The sequence below is a fragment of the Anastrepha obliqua genome, chromosome 4 (assembly GCF_027943255.1).
Source record: "Anastrepha obliqua isolate idAnaObli1 chromosome 4, idAnaObli1_1.0, whole genome shotgun sequence".
Classification (NCBI taxonomy): domain Eukaryota; kingdom Metazoa; phylum Arthropoda; class Insecta; order Diptera; family Tephritidae; genus Anastrepha; species Anastrepha obliqua.
The window spans coordinates 45,374,277-45,389,344 of NC_072895.1; the positions used below are offsets into that span (position 1 = coordinate 45,374,277).

Genomic DNA, 15,068 nt, shown 5'->3' on the forward strand with positions numbered 1-15,068 from the left:
CTGTAATTTTGAAAAAAAAATTTATAAAAATTGGTTTATATATAAACTACAAACCACTACAACAAAAAATATGTATGTAATTCAATGCTCCAAACTTTGTACAATTTGCTAAAAATGTACAAAATTTAAAAACTCAACGAATGTCCATCAAAAGTTCAAAATTTTAATTCAGAATTTTTCTTACCGAAGTCAAAAAATTGCATGATTGCAACATTTGTAGATACAGGCCTAATGATATCTCATAATGATACAAAACACAGATAAAACAATGCAAGTAAATTACACGAACCAAAGGATAACCGCCGAGCCAATTAGGGTTGGCAATTCTGACGTACATAATGATATCAAAGTAATATATCTGGGTATTACGTCGACTCAAAATTAAACTGGCAGGGGCATATAAAAAAAAAAACAAATTAAGTAAAAAATCGTATTGAGATTTAGGATTGTTAAGATTGTAATAATTGAAATAGGAGATACAAATTTCTTATTTATCGAACGACAACTGCACTAATCTGGAAATATGGGATTGATATTTGGGGCACTGCTGCAAAAAGTAATCTAAAAAGATCATAATGAGTCCAGTCTGAAACCATGATTGATGCACCTTGATACATATCTAGCGCAGATTAGATTGCTCCCAAATAAAGATAAATCTACCTAAAGTCGGTTTAACCGTCAAAAACCAACCGATCTTGCAAAATCTATGCGGATAATTGTCAACTAATCATATTTCTGATTGTTTGTTAGTCACTCGTTAAACGAGCTTGAAGGCATTTTCCCTTCAATATCTCTCTCAGTCCGTCTCTTGTCAATTAAACTGCGTATTGTCTAACGACCGGTGTAATATTTTATGGAAATAAATGAAAATAAAAATTTTGAAAAATGCTGGGTATGCAGTTTTGTGGCCTATTCAATTTCTTTCCAATCCAACGTGCAAATTTAAAGTGGCTCTAAATTTATCTTAATTTATTATAATTTTTTGTTGGCGTGTTATGTATTTTTTCCTTATAAATAATGTTCGCAAGTCTTAAGTTTGGTATTTTGCTGTTAATTTTTGTTGAATATTGCAAAATTTTGTGCAAAGTATGAAACTCTAAGTTGCATGATTTTTGTTGTTGTATTAAAAAAAAATTGAAATTAAATTAAAAAATTAAAACAAAGAAAATTAAATAAATAGTTAAAACTTTGTGTTTATGTCTGCGCTGCGATTATTGTGTACACAGGTATACATACATTCATACATTTATAAAACTAATAAATAGGCAATATATACATACATTCACTACACAATAATACAAAAGTTTAGGTACATAGAGACTTGTACTCCTTGTTGAATGAATATGTTATTAGAGTAGGACTACAATTATGCCATCCTGTAAATACAATTATACGCAAACAAAACATTTGCATACTAATACCTAAATATTTGAATACATATACATACTTAAATATCTATAAATACTCGTATAAGCCTACATTTTGAGCAGGTAACAATTGAGCGTTTTTTTTTTCAAATTTCGGAAGCCATACATTCGTACTCGAATTCTTCAGCGGCCGAGCGCTATTTGCCAATAGTTGGAAAGAGTATGGGGAATGGTACCTCACCATTGTTGTTCTTCTGTGGTGTTGGGGGTCGTGGATCTGGTTCAGTGCAACCCAAAAGCCAATATGTGGTGACTGTGCCTTTTCCTTTTAACTCCACTTCACCGCGTAACTCCATTTGGAAAGTGCCAAATTTGTCGAAAATTGCCTTAGCTGCTGAGGAGACGTGTATTTTTAGAGCTGCGTTGTAGAAAATATCATGAAAATGTAATTATTATTGCTTTCAAACAATTTGGTATCCTAATTGTGAATACTAAATGCAACAATAATTGTGATATACTAATAAGGACGATAGTTTCGTTACTAGTTTTCTACAATAAAAAAAAAGACTTTCTGACTGTTTTTCTTAGATGTGAAAATTTAAAAATTCGATGTCCTTCGCTTAGTACATAAATATTTGTTTTTCAAAATTCTAAGGAATAAATAATAAATTTCAATAATACAAAGTGATTGTGAACAATTCAAGGCTTTATTGCATATAGACAGTACTCCAATCAGTTCAGTCAGTTTTGATTTATTGCAGTTTGAAAAGTAATTTTGTAATTTTTAAGTAAATTTTGATTTATAGAAGTGTTTTTTTTTTGTTTGTAAATTTATATAATTTTTACCCTTCCAGAAAAGATAAGCTTCAAAATCCAAAAAACCCTCTGCAAATCGAGGCATTTAGTGTATAGTTATTCGCGTGCATACATATTTTGAGTCTTTATTTTATAAGATGTAGAGATATATTTGAATAATTCGAGGCATATTGTAACTGACAATCTTCATATTATGTACGAGTGTCCACAGTCGGGGCGTTAGTGTACCTATTTAGTATTACACAGGGCATTATACACTTTTATTATTTTATATTTTAAGTATAAAGTGATGATAAGCATGTAACTCTAATCAATTCGGTAATTTTGGATATGTTACAGTTCGAAAACTAATTATATCAATTTTTAACACATTTTGGTTAATTGGCTTTAAAAAGGCGTTCGACACTATCAAACGAGACGCAATATGGCTGGCACTGAGTAGAAAGGGAGTTCCCGCCAAGATAATTCGCCTCCACAAAGCCCTCTACGAGAACTCCGAACTGGCAGTGCTTCACAAAGGCGATATCAGAGATCTATTCACTACCAATGCGGGCGTAAGGCAAGGTTGTCTGTCCGCTTTCGTCCCTTCTCTTCCCCATCGTCCTTCATGATGCCATAAGCCAACTAACCCTGCACAAAAAGGCATCGTTTGGAGTTTCACCAGACATCTTGGGGAATCTGCCTCCTCTCTCACAAACTCTCTGATATGCAAGCGAAGGTCAGGACAGACTTGTCGCGCTGGCACGCACTGTCGGACTGAAGGCCAACATCACCAACACCAAGGCTTTGAGAGTTAACCACAATAACACAAGGAAAATATTGATTGATGGTTGCCCGGTGGGATTTGTCGAAAGCTTCTGCAACCTCGGCTGCTACAATCTTTCGTCAACAAATGCCTCCGCATCATCTGTAGAATATTCTGGCTAAACACCAACACATCAGTAACGATGCACAGTGGAGATCAACGAATGAGGAACGCACAAAGTGGCGATGGATAGTTCACACGTTGAGAAAACCACGAGATAGCATCACGAGAATGGCACTGGACTGGAACCCGCAAGGAAGCAGAGGTCGCGGTCAACCAAAAACCACTTGGAGAAGGTCGATGTTGCGCGAACTAGCAGATGCCGACATCTCATGGATGCTTTCCATTTCAATTCAACCGGGCTACTCGGGTCATGTTCTTCGATTTCGATGTAACTTAAATATGTTGCTCTCTGGTCAAAATAATGAGACACGTATTTTTTTGTTCGCCCGAAAAAAATTTTTTTCAAGAGTTATCGGCAATTTTGTTTTTTGCCTCAAACTCGATTTTTTTTAATTATATAAGAAAAAAATTTTTTGAAATGCCCATAACTTAGTCAAAAATGAACCGATTTTAATAATTCTGGGTTCAAAATGATCGTAATTACTTACACAAGCGACTTCATGTAGAAACAATTGCAAAAAAGTAGTTGAAAATTTTTTATTTAGTAAAAAAGAAAAAAAATTTAAATTTTTTCAAAATTCAATATTTCAAAAAGTGCATTTTTTTTTTTTTATAACTTTTTCCAAATCAAAAAAACATCTCAAACTTTAATTGAGCTGCATGCCTAGTAGCTAAAATGCGTTGTTTTTGAGTAATGAATTTTTGAGTAAACACCCTGTTTCGCACTTTTTGTTTTTTGCAAAATAAAAAATTTTCAACTACTTTTTTGCAACTATTTCTAAATGAAATCGCTCGTGTAAGTAATAACGATCATTTTGAACCCAAAATTATTAAAATCGGTTCATTTTTGACTAAGTTATGAGTATTTCAAAAAATTTTTTTCTTATATAATTAAAAAAAATCGATTTTGAGCCGAAAAACAAAATTGCCGATAACTCTTGAAAAAAAATTTTTTCGGGCGAACAAAAAAGTACGTGTCTCATTATTTTGACCAGAGAGCAACATATTTGAGTTACATCGAAATCGAAGAACATGTCCCGAATAGCCCTTTTGAATTGAAATGGAAATAATCTATATAAGAAAATTTTTTTTAATTGCTCATAACTTAGTCAAAAATGAACCGATTTTAATAGTTTTGGGTTCAAAATGATCGTAATTACTTACACAAGCGACTTCATGTAGAAATAGTTGCAAAAAAGTAGTTGAAAATTTTTTATTTTGCAAAAAACAAAAAGTGCGAAACAGGGTGTTTACTTAAAAATTCATTACTCAAAAACAACGCATTTTAGCTACTAGGCATGCAGCTCAATTAAAGTTTGAGATGTTTTTTTGATTTGGAAAAAGTTATAAAAAAAAAAAAAATGCACCTTTTGAAATATTGAATTTTGAAAAAATTTAAATTTTGTTTCTTTTTTACTAAATAAAAAATTTTCAACTACTTTTTTGCAATTGTTTCTACATGAAGTCGCTTGTGTAAGTAATTACGATCATTTTGAACCCAGAATTATTAAAATCGGTTCATTTTTGACTAAGTTATGGGCATTTCAAAAAATTTTTTTCTTATATAATTAAAAAAAATCGAGTTTGAGGCAAAAAACAAAATTGCCGATAACTCTTGAAAAAATTTTTTTTCGGGCGAACAAAAAAATACGTGTCTCATTATTTTGACCAGAGAGCAACATATTTAAGTTACATCGAAATCGAAGAACATGACCCGAGTAGCCCGGTTGAATTGAAATGGAAAGCATCCATGGGACGGTGCAAAAACAACAGCACAGAACCGTGGACGATGGAAGAGTTTGGTCGAGAGGAGTGAACAAGGAAAAAAAAATTTTTCATATGAGAGAATTTATTCATGTGAGAATCTAAATAAAATGTGAGGTTTGAATAGTGAGGATGGATGAAGCATATAAGGCTTATGAAAACTGGTCAACTAAAAACTATATGATTTAAAAATTAATTAAAAAATTGTTTCCAAAAGCTTAGTCAGATATGTTACATCGGATGCGTTACTTTTTACGAGATAACGTTTAAAGGGAAAATTCCCATAAAATTGGTAACAGCACGCGTTCCATAAACCATTCTATATGTTGCTCTTTAATAGCAAAATAATCACAATAGAAATAAACAAGGCACCAAATTTAAAAAAAATTCTTATAACTATGGCATAACAAGGTCTGCAAAATGGACTCGTGAAAATATTGGTGCCATTATTTATTACTCTGGTGCAACGAGCTCCAACGTGGCGGCCGATCCTTATAGGATAAATTTTATGAACACCGTCTAAAAACGACCTATTTGTGCTAGAAACAAACGATGCTGTACGTCAATTTATAACGCAAGATCAACATGTGAAATATGGGCCTAGTGGTTCCAGCATACTTCAATATTGCATGAAGATTAAGAACCGTGAAGAAGATTTGTTCTCGTTGGATTCCGCATAATTTAGCAATTACACAAAAAGGTATTCATGTGGATTGGTGTAAATAAATGTTAAAGAATGTGGATCAAAGCACATCTATGACATCGTGACGAATTTTGGATCTATGAATATGAGTGGGAAGCAAAACAGTAATCGAAAAAATGCGCATTCCATGACAAGCTTAATCCAACAAAAGTTGTTCGCGGAAAAGCACCACAAAGCAAATGGTCATCTGTTTTCAAAAAATTTGGATATATCGCTACTGTACTACTAGAAAAATTTAATACAGTTAATTCTGAGTGGTACACAAACATTTGTTGGCAGGAAGTTTTCAGAGAATTATGGAAAACCAACCGCCGAAGACGAATCATCCTTCACCAAGACAATGCGAGCACCCACGGCTCGGCTCACACAAAGGAGTGAAGCACTCAAAAGATCGAATTTGTGTGCTAGCACTTCGCTACAACAGTATGAGTTAAAACCAAGGCATGTTGAACGTCCTTTTTCGCCTGTGAACAACTACTCCAGCGGCAAAAAAGCAAGGGGTTTCTTCATCGCATCAACCCAAAGAAAAGAAAGTCATGGGGACTGCTCGGTCATGTTACTACGTCGTCGCCTCGGCCGAATATTCACGCTGCGAAGGTTATGTTATATATTTGATAGGACCAAGTTGGTGCTATTTGTCATGAAATGTTAAAACCAAGCTAAACCATCACTGGGGATCGGTATCGACTTCAATTCATGCGATTGAGCCGAGAACTGCGCGAGAAGCGGCCGCAATACGCGGAGTGGCATGGAAAAGTGATTCTACAACATGACAACGCTCGGCCTCACGTTGCCAAGCCCATTCAAACCTACCTGGAAACACTGAAATGGGAAATCCTAGTCCACCTGCCGAATTCTCCAGTTATTGCGCCGTCCGATTATAACCTGTTCCGATCGATAGCACATGGTCTAGCTGACCAGCAGTTCCATTCATATGAAGACATCAATAAATGGCTTGATCCGTGGATAGCCTCAAAAGATGAACAGTTTTACCGCGACGGTATACGAGATCTACCAGAAAGATGGGAAAAAGTAATAGCCAGCGATGGGCAAGGGATCCCTACAAAATGCTGTATATCAAAATTCTTTTCGTACGAAATACTGTAAATTAACGTAACAAAATTCTGAAGTGACAAAATTCTGTATTTACAAAATTCTGTAAAAACAAAATTCTGTACTGTCTTAAAAAAATTCTGTATTGACAAAATTGTGTATTGACGAAATTCTGTACTGACGAAATTCTGTACTGACGAAATTCTGTATTGAAAAAATTTTGTGTTGACAAAAGTCAACGAAAAAAGGAGTTCTACGCAAAAATACGGTGGATTCTGGATACAGAATTTTGTCAATACAAAATTTCGTCAATACAGAATTTCGTCAATACAGCATTTCGGCAATACAGAATATTTTTTACAGAATTTTGAAATACAGAATTTCGTATATAGCATTTTGTAAACAGAATATTGTATCATACAGCATTACGTACCCAACCCGATGGGCAATACTTTCAATGATTCACTTGTAACCATCTTTTCAAAATAAAGTTGTATTTTCATAAAAAAAAACAGCGAGAACTTAGTTGCGCACCTAATATAATATTTTTCACTAGTTTGCTAAACGTATTTAAATGTAACTCAGGGACTACTGTGCATAGTCTCAGCTATTATTAAACAATATAAGAAAGAAATCTGTGCGAGAGTGTTTTGCAGATATGAGAATTTTTTTTTAATTTGTCCCAAGAAAAAAAAACTGTTTATATTGCTAAAAAATTAGCAATAAATAAAAAAAAAATAATAATTAGTACTTTTATTTGTTCAAAAAGTGAATATTTGAAGTTCCTTAAAAAAATTGAAATCAAAAACATAATTTATAAAAATATTAAAAAGAACCGAAGATATTTCACTTTAAAAACTCTGTTGAAACGTCGGCTGTTTATTTCAATATTTTGCGCTTCGACTGCGAAAATCTACAATTTTATTTAGAAAATTAGTTTGCAATTCGTTTAAATTTACAATTCATACATTTACAATTTATATAGATAAGTGCATATATATATATATATATGTATACTTACATTTGTGCTTCAGCGCACTCGTCTGCACACGGCGATGGCTCCAAAGGAAAATAACGAGCTTTCTTCGTTCGCTTTACTTTGAACCGAGCTCGTGAAGTGCAGCGCAAGTATGCATTTTTAAGCACCAAACAAAGGTAGTTATTAATTACAACGCAATTACACTCCAAAGAGGCAAAGCGAATGGGTCTGGTGGTGAACGAGGACAAAACGAAGTACCTCCTGGCTTCAAACAAACAGTCGGCGCACTCGCGTATCGGCACCCACGTCACTGTTGACAGTTATAATTTCGAGGTTGTAAAAGACTTCGTGTATTTAGGAACCAGCATTAACACCGATAACAATGTCAGCCTTGAAATCCAACGTAGAATCTCTCTTGCCAACAAGTGCTACTTTGGACTAAGTAGGCAACTGAGCAGTAAAGTCCTCTCTCGACGAACAAAACTAACACTCTACAAGACTCTCATCATGCCCGTCCTGACGTATGGCGCAGAAGCTTGGACGATGACAACATCCGATGAAACGACGCTTGGAGTGTTCGAGAGAAAGATTCTGCGTAAGATTTTTGGACCTTTGCACGTTGGCAACGGCGAATATCGCAGACGATGGAACAATGAGCTGTATGAGCTTTACGACGACATAGACATAGCGCAGCGAATAAAGATCCAGCGGCTACGTTGGCTGGGTCATGTCGTCCGAATGGATACAGACGCTCCGGCTTTGAAAGTATTCGATGCGGTACCAGCTGGTGGTAGCAGAGGAAGAGGAAGGCCTCCTCTGCGTTGGAAAGATCAGGTGGAGAAGGACTTGGCTTCACTTGGTGTGTCCAACTGGCGCCGGTTAGCACGAGAAAGAAACGACTGGCGCGCTTTGTTAAACTCGACCAAAATCGCGTAAGCGGTTATCGCGCCAATTAAGAAGAAGAAGAATTACACTGCGTTGTAACAAACTCTATACCAAAATGTTCAACATTGAATAAATCTCAAAGTTATAACATTTTTTTTTTTAATATTTTAAGTTCACTTTTTATTATACTCAGGTCTACAAATTATATTATATATAAGTCCGTAACTGTAGAATCGAAAGTTGCTCTCACAATCTACTATTGCTTTGCTTCGGTAGCTGTCAAAAAAGATAAGAAAGGTTTACGGTGGCAGATTTACGCCCCCCGTTGAAGGATCAAAATTTCGAATCGCGAAAAGTTCTTTGACATTTCAATTACCCGCTACTTCGTTTTTCGCTTGATTATTCTGACAGAGACAAAGCTACCATTTGGCCATAAGAGCTTTCGAAGTAAAGCAAAACAGAGCAACACCAACAAAACGAGTTTGCATAAAGCCAGCTTTTTTTTATATATTTTATTAAATTAAGTTGAATTTTGGCAATACATTAAATTTAGTCGAGAAAATTAACCTGTAGCAAGCCTCAAATTTTAAACATGCAATAAAAAATTAAGTAGTAATCCTTTCCTCCAACCGACTTGAAAGTATTGTAAAAATATGGTTTCTAAGTATTCGGAATATTACCATAGATGAAATTAGCACTCTTGGGTTACAGGATCGATTTTAGTATGAAATTTGCCACTTCAAGCAAAATCAGCACAACTTGCCTTATTTATAATACAAAACATATAAGTACTTACGTAACCCTGCTGACTCCATGCGCGATGCCGTATTCACAGTATCACCGAAAAGACAATAGTGTGGCATTTTTTGACCAACCACACCTGCGCAAACTGGACCCGCATGTACGCCAATTCTTATTTTTAATTGATAATCCGGTTTGTGGCGTATGGTAAATGATTTGACAGCATCCAAGATGGCGAGTGCCATAAGACCTATTTCACGTGCATGATCATCATTACGTTCGGGGAGACCAGAAACTACCATGTAAGCATCGCCAATTGTTTCGACCTAAGCGAAAACGTAGATATGAAACACATTCCTCGTCATGCATCAAATTTTACCTTATACACATCGTAGAAACCTATAATACGATCGAATGTGCTATAAAGATCGTTGAGGAAAGCAACCACTTCCATGGGACCGCTCTCTGCACATAACGCTGTAAAACCCACAATATCGCTGAAATATATGGTCACACACTCAAATTGCTCCGGCTGCACCATTTCACCGGCTAGCAGCTGAGTTGCTACAGGTCTTGGGAGAACCTGATAGAGTAGCTCTTCCGTGCGACGTTTTTCCATGCTGAGTTGTTCGGTCTTCTCCTCTACTAAACTCTCCAAGTTGTTGGCATACTGTTCCATACGACGCAGCAAATCATCCATTAAATTTTCACAAAAACCTCTTTGATCGCAATTGACAGAATTAGAGTGGGCGAAAATCAAGGTTAGAGCCATAAAGTATTACGTGGGAAATATTAAAAAAAACTTACTTCATAATTAAACGCACCGAAGACCTTATTGTGGCAAATGCTGGTCTGTCTTCTGGATTATCAGCCCAGCATTTTTCCATTAAATCAAGAACATCGGGCGGACAATCGCGTTGCCCAACAAATGGTCGAAATGGTGGCACTTCGTGAGCCTCCACTCGATTCAATATAGTTTGGAAATCCATAAACTGGCGTGCCATTTCATAAGGTCCACCGCGTACAACAATTTCCTCTAATATGATTGCGAATGAGTAAACATCACCTTTTTGTGTCGCTGGATTGCCGGGTAGCACCGTCAGCGGTAGTAATTCCGGTGCGATCCAAAGGAACTCTTGAATAATTAAAGCTTATTATATATATTTTAAACAATGTCACCATATTCCACTCACTGTTAAAGTAATTCTGGTCCTTTACAAACTCCGAGGGTGTTGTTAGTGAACGCAAACCAAAATCTGAAATCTTCAATACAAATCTGCCGTCTATGAGACAGTTACAGGAACGCAATTTACCATGCACTTGGACATCGCTGTTATGCAGATAAGCCATGCCCTTAACAATGTCGTGTATGAGCGACATACGAAAATTCCAATCCAATTGTATTGCCTCATTTTCTAGCACATCTTTTAAACTACCCTTCGGACAGTATTCGGTAAGTATTAGCACAGTTGGCCGTGGCAAATCTATACAAGCGCCCACAAAGCGCACTGTATTCTCATGGCTAACATCACGCGCCTGTTTGATTTCCCACAACAGCGTTGGTGTGATGTCGACCTTTTTGCGGTGTATCTTCTTGATGGCGACGCGCTCCCCTTTAAATATGCCAATTGTGGTGAAGACCTGGGTGAGCGGAAGTGATGCACAGCTTGCTATAGAGGCGCGACCCGAATGGATATCGTACTGTTGGAGCGAAAAGTTCTGAATAAGAAAAAAATGTGGGTGTTGTAGTTGAAAGATTTGTGAAGATTTGGAAAATAATTAATTTAAAATTTAATATACATATGACCTACCTCAACATTGAGTTTTTGTAGGCCAACTTTGCTGCCATAAAGTCGTCCCACCTCTAGTAGTACCTCATCTGGGCGCACACGCCAGGACATATTGTTTAGTTCATTATTTAGTTTCATTTGTCTAAAGAGAGATATAGTAAGTGTACAGAGAGTGCATGAAGAATTGGAATGAATCTATAAAAATATCAGAAACTTACTTGCACATCAGGTAAACCACGAGGAAGGAAAATCCAATAAAAATGGCGAATGCAAAAGTACCATACATGATGATCAACTCTGAACGATTAGAAAGTGAAATAGTTTACGTAAAAAAATAGAAGAAAATGTTGGCTTAAATAAAAATGTGGCTACCCATGTCTATATTTTAAGATTTATTATATACGGTGACCAGATAGCAATGATAGTTTTTCCATTTCCATTTCATAATGTTTTGTCGCTTCATCAGGCATCACTTCACGCTTGCCAAATGTGTGGAATTTTTTAAAAAAATATTATCGAAATTCCGACTCAGTTGTAAATAAGGAGATACGGATTTGTCTAAAAAAATCAACTTCTCGAACTGGGCCGATTTTCGGCTAAGAGGCTATGTCAATAAGTCAAGAAGAGCAAGACTCATTAAAAAAAAAATAAATAATTGACGCGTGCACTTCTGTTAGGTATTTGGCCGAACTCCTCCTCCAATTTGCGGCATGCGTCTAGAAGTTGTTCCACAAATAGAAGGACGTACAATTTTAAGCCGACTCCGAACCGCAAATGATTTTTTGTAAAGAGATTTTCCATGGCAGAAATATACTGGGAGGTTTGCCATGTGCGGCCAAGGGGCGACCGGTTTAGATAAAACTTTTTCTATCACATAAGAAGAATTTCCTTAAATACATTACATCTAGAGCTCATCCTGAAGCTTAAATAATGCACTCCATGCATTTAAAAACTTTTTCCAAGTAAGATACCCTTTTCAGATTTTTAGAAAAAAAAACAAAACCATTGTCATTATTGGATGGAATACAATCCAGAAGTGTTCAACCAAGCATCAATGAATCAACAAAGATTTACTGTTCCACGGTTTCTGGCGAGATGGCGTCGCTGGACGTTATTCCTCTCAAACTGAGAAGGGAGCCCCCGCAACCGTCAATGGTCCGCGCACAAAGTGATGTGAACCGATTTTATGTCACCAGTGCTTGACGACTTTGGCCTTGAAATGGGACTTTATACAACAAACCGGCCAGCTTTGTGCATACATATGCAGATGATATACCAATCATGGGGTAAAGCAGGAGTAGAAGACAGAGTGCGTTTGAAAAACTAGAAAAAAAGTACGAACTACCAGGCTAAGAATTAATACAGAAAAAACGAAGCTTATGGTTCCGTCCAGCTCCGGTTTAAGACATGATGGCCAGCTGATCGGAGACTATGCATTCGAGAGTGTGCAAGAATTTTCCTATTTGGGTATCAAAATATCAGCCAATAAGGTTATGACACTGAAATTAGTGACAGAGTTTTAGCAGCAAATAAATCTGATTACTCTAATTTGAAACGGCTTAAGTCCAAATTATTATCTCGCAACCAAAAATTAAGGATATACAAAATCTTGAACCGCCCTGTGCTTACCTATGGTTGCGAACTATGGACGCTAACAACCATCGACATTAATCAGCTAATGGTCTTCGGAAAAAAATTTTACGAAAAATTTATGGTCCAATAAGGCTGCAGGGCCGTACTAATCGAATAAGATATAATCATGAGCTGGAACTTTCAGCAAAACACGAAACTGTGATAAGATTTATAAAATCTCAGAGGATAAGATGGCTTGGATACGTGTTTAGAATGCCCAAGGGAAGACCAACTCGAAAAGCAGTGGAATTGCGCCCTGTTGAAGGCCGAAGAAGAGGACACCCCAAAAAGAGATGGCTCGAAGACGTTGACCTTGCAAAGCTGAACGTGTGGCGGTGGAAGGAAGTAGTCTTAGATAGAGACGGATGGCAAAAGCTTGTGAATGAAACAATGGTTCACCAAGGACTGTGATGCTAAGAAGAAGCAGAAGTGCTAGACGACATTGATATGCCTGAGTTGAGGTCCCAACAATATTACACTATATGCCTTACAAGCGACACCACGTTCGTGGTCGTGTAGGCGACTCTCCTCAATTGGCCATCGCGATAATGCCACTTGTCAGGCCTTGATTATTTTCTCCGTAGCTACATAAAATACTTAGTCCTCGCTGAAAAGCCAATCACTTTGAACTGGCTTGAGATCAAGGTCCGAGATCGAGTCATAAAAAATTGCTCGGATCGCTTGAATCACTACCAGCGAAACCAAGGTGGCGTTTAAAATTGTGTGCTCTTCTGTGCATATTGTCCAGACTTTAACTCAAAAATAAAACCATAATCAATTTGAATTTCTGTCTTTTAGTCCAAATAGTAGACGTGGCGTATTATGTTAAGTGTGGGGTATGGCGCTTACGATAGAATGCTCTTCGCAGAAGATTTCCAGTCAAGTGTAAGTTTGTACAGCATCTCAGTGTGAAGTCATCCAGCTTCTTTGCCGGTCCTTGCTGACCTTTATCCTTTTCCTAAGGTACAATCTGCATTAAAAGGCAAACAAAAATTGATTTCCCTGAAGCTGTAAAACACAAGCTGCTAAAGGAGTTCACAGAACAAAACTTTCCAAAGTGATGCGAAAAATGGAAAACTAGCATAGAGAGTTCTAGTGATAAGAGGCGGGATGTATAGCAAAGGTGGTAATGAGCAAACATGTATGAAATAATAATATGAGTCAATCTTATAGCTTGTTTATGCATATCTTACTATGGACAGGCAATTTTTTTTGATTTTTTTTTTCTGATGAAAAAGGTTTGATCAAGACCAAAACCCAACCCCAGAAGTAATAAATGGCTACGTTCCAACCCTACTCCGGTTCCTGTTAACAAGCATATAAAGTTTCCAGCTACTGTTATATTTCTTTACTCAGGCGTTTCCAGTCAATTCTGCTGCATATATCGATGTTCCAGATACAGTAGTGAAAACCTCGATTGAGTGTACGCGGTGACAGCCCATACAATTTACAGCAAGACTCTGCGTTTGCATACAAAGCGATGGCGAAATAAGATTTGTTGGCTGAAAATTTGCATGACCACATAACACCGAACTTATGGTCCTAGACCTTAATCCACCGGATTACTAGGTTTGAGGCGTAGTTGAGCGTGAAATACCATTATAATCAATATGAATAAGGAGCATTTGATTCGTTTTTGGGTCCAGGATCGAGAAATAGAAATTTTATTAAACGATTTTATAGATGTTGCATGTTGCATAAAAAATTCGTGAAATTTCACTAAATTGTGTTAAAAGTTAATTAATTTTACTTCTAAGTTGTCTGGAAATACCGTACGTATCCTATAATCTACATTCATACATATATGGCACAACAACTCACCATTGCCATGACACTCCGGTGCATTGCCTAAAAACCCACAGCGTGGCACGTCTGGCGGTGGACCTTCACGTCCGCCAGGCCAATGGATTTTTTTGCCATCGACGGCAGAATACTCGCTGAAAAATATATCACATAAAAGTATATACGTACATTCAAAATTCAGGGTCCGGCACTCGAAGTGTAACCAACTCCAGACCGCTCGCGCAGCTATGTTTTCTGACGAGAAAATTTTTCAAAGTGAGCATTCGTAAACTCTCAAAACGATAGGGTTTATTTGACCGACCGTTCATACGAGAATGTGAGCCATCGATTGGCCACCATGGATCACGGACGTTTCAACAGGAATCGGCAACGTCTTACAAAGCTCAAGTGAACCAAGAATGGCTATAAAACAACATTCCCAACTTCCTAACGTCCACACAATGGCTCTCAAATTCACCAGACGCGATTCCGATGGATTATTCTCTTTGTGCCATTTCGGAGAGTAAGGTCCGAACTAAAAGATTCACCAGTTTCGAGGCACTGAAAAAAGCCATTCTCCATGAGTGGGTGAAAATACTTGCAAATTTAGACCATCTTAAGGTAATAG

At 36.8% G+C, this 15,068-nt stretch overlaps 1 protein-coding gene across 1 annotated transcript in view; it reads right to left on the minus strand.

The window, feature by feature from the left end:
* Positions 1–1,564: 1,564 nt before the first annotated feature.
* Positions 1,565–15,068, minus strand: part of LOC129245172 (atrial natriuretic peptide receptor 1) — a 46,864-nt gene continuing 33,360 nt past the window's right edge. The window contains exons 9-16 of the mRNA XM_054883193.1: positions 14,480–14,595; positions 11,245–11,323; positions 11,048–11,168; positions 10,430–10,955; positions 10,044–10,371; positions 9,616–9,955; positions 9,292–9,562; positions 1,565–1,785 (exon numbers count right to left, since the gene is read on the minus strand). Coding sequence (XP_054739168.1) covers positions 1,565–1,785; positions 9,292–9,562; positions 9,616–9,955; positions 10,044–10,371; positions 10,430–10,955; positions 11,048–11,168; positions 11,245–11,323; positions 14,480–14,595 — 2,002 coding nt within the window. The remainder of the gene's footprint in view (positions 1,786–9,291; positions 9,563–9,615; positions 9,956–10,043; positions 10,372–10,429; positions 10,956–11,047; positions 11,169–11,244; positions 11,324–14,479; positions 14,596–15,068) is intronic.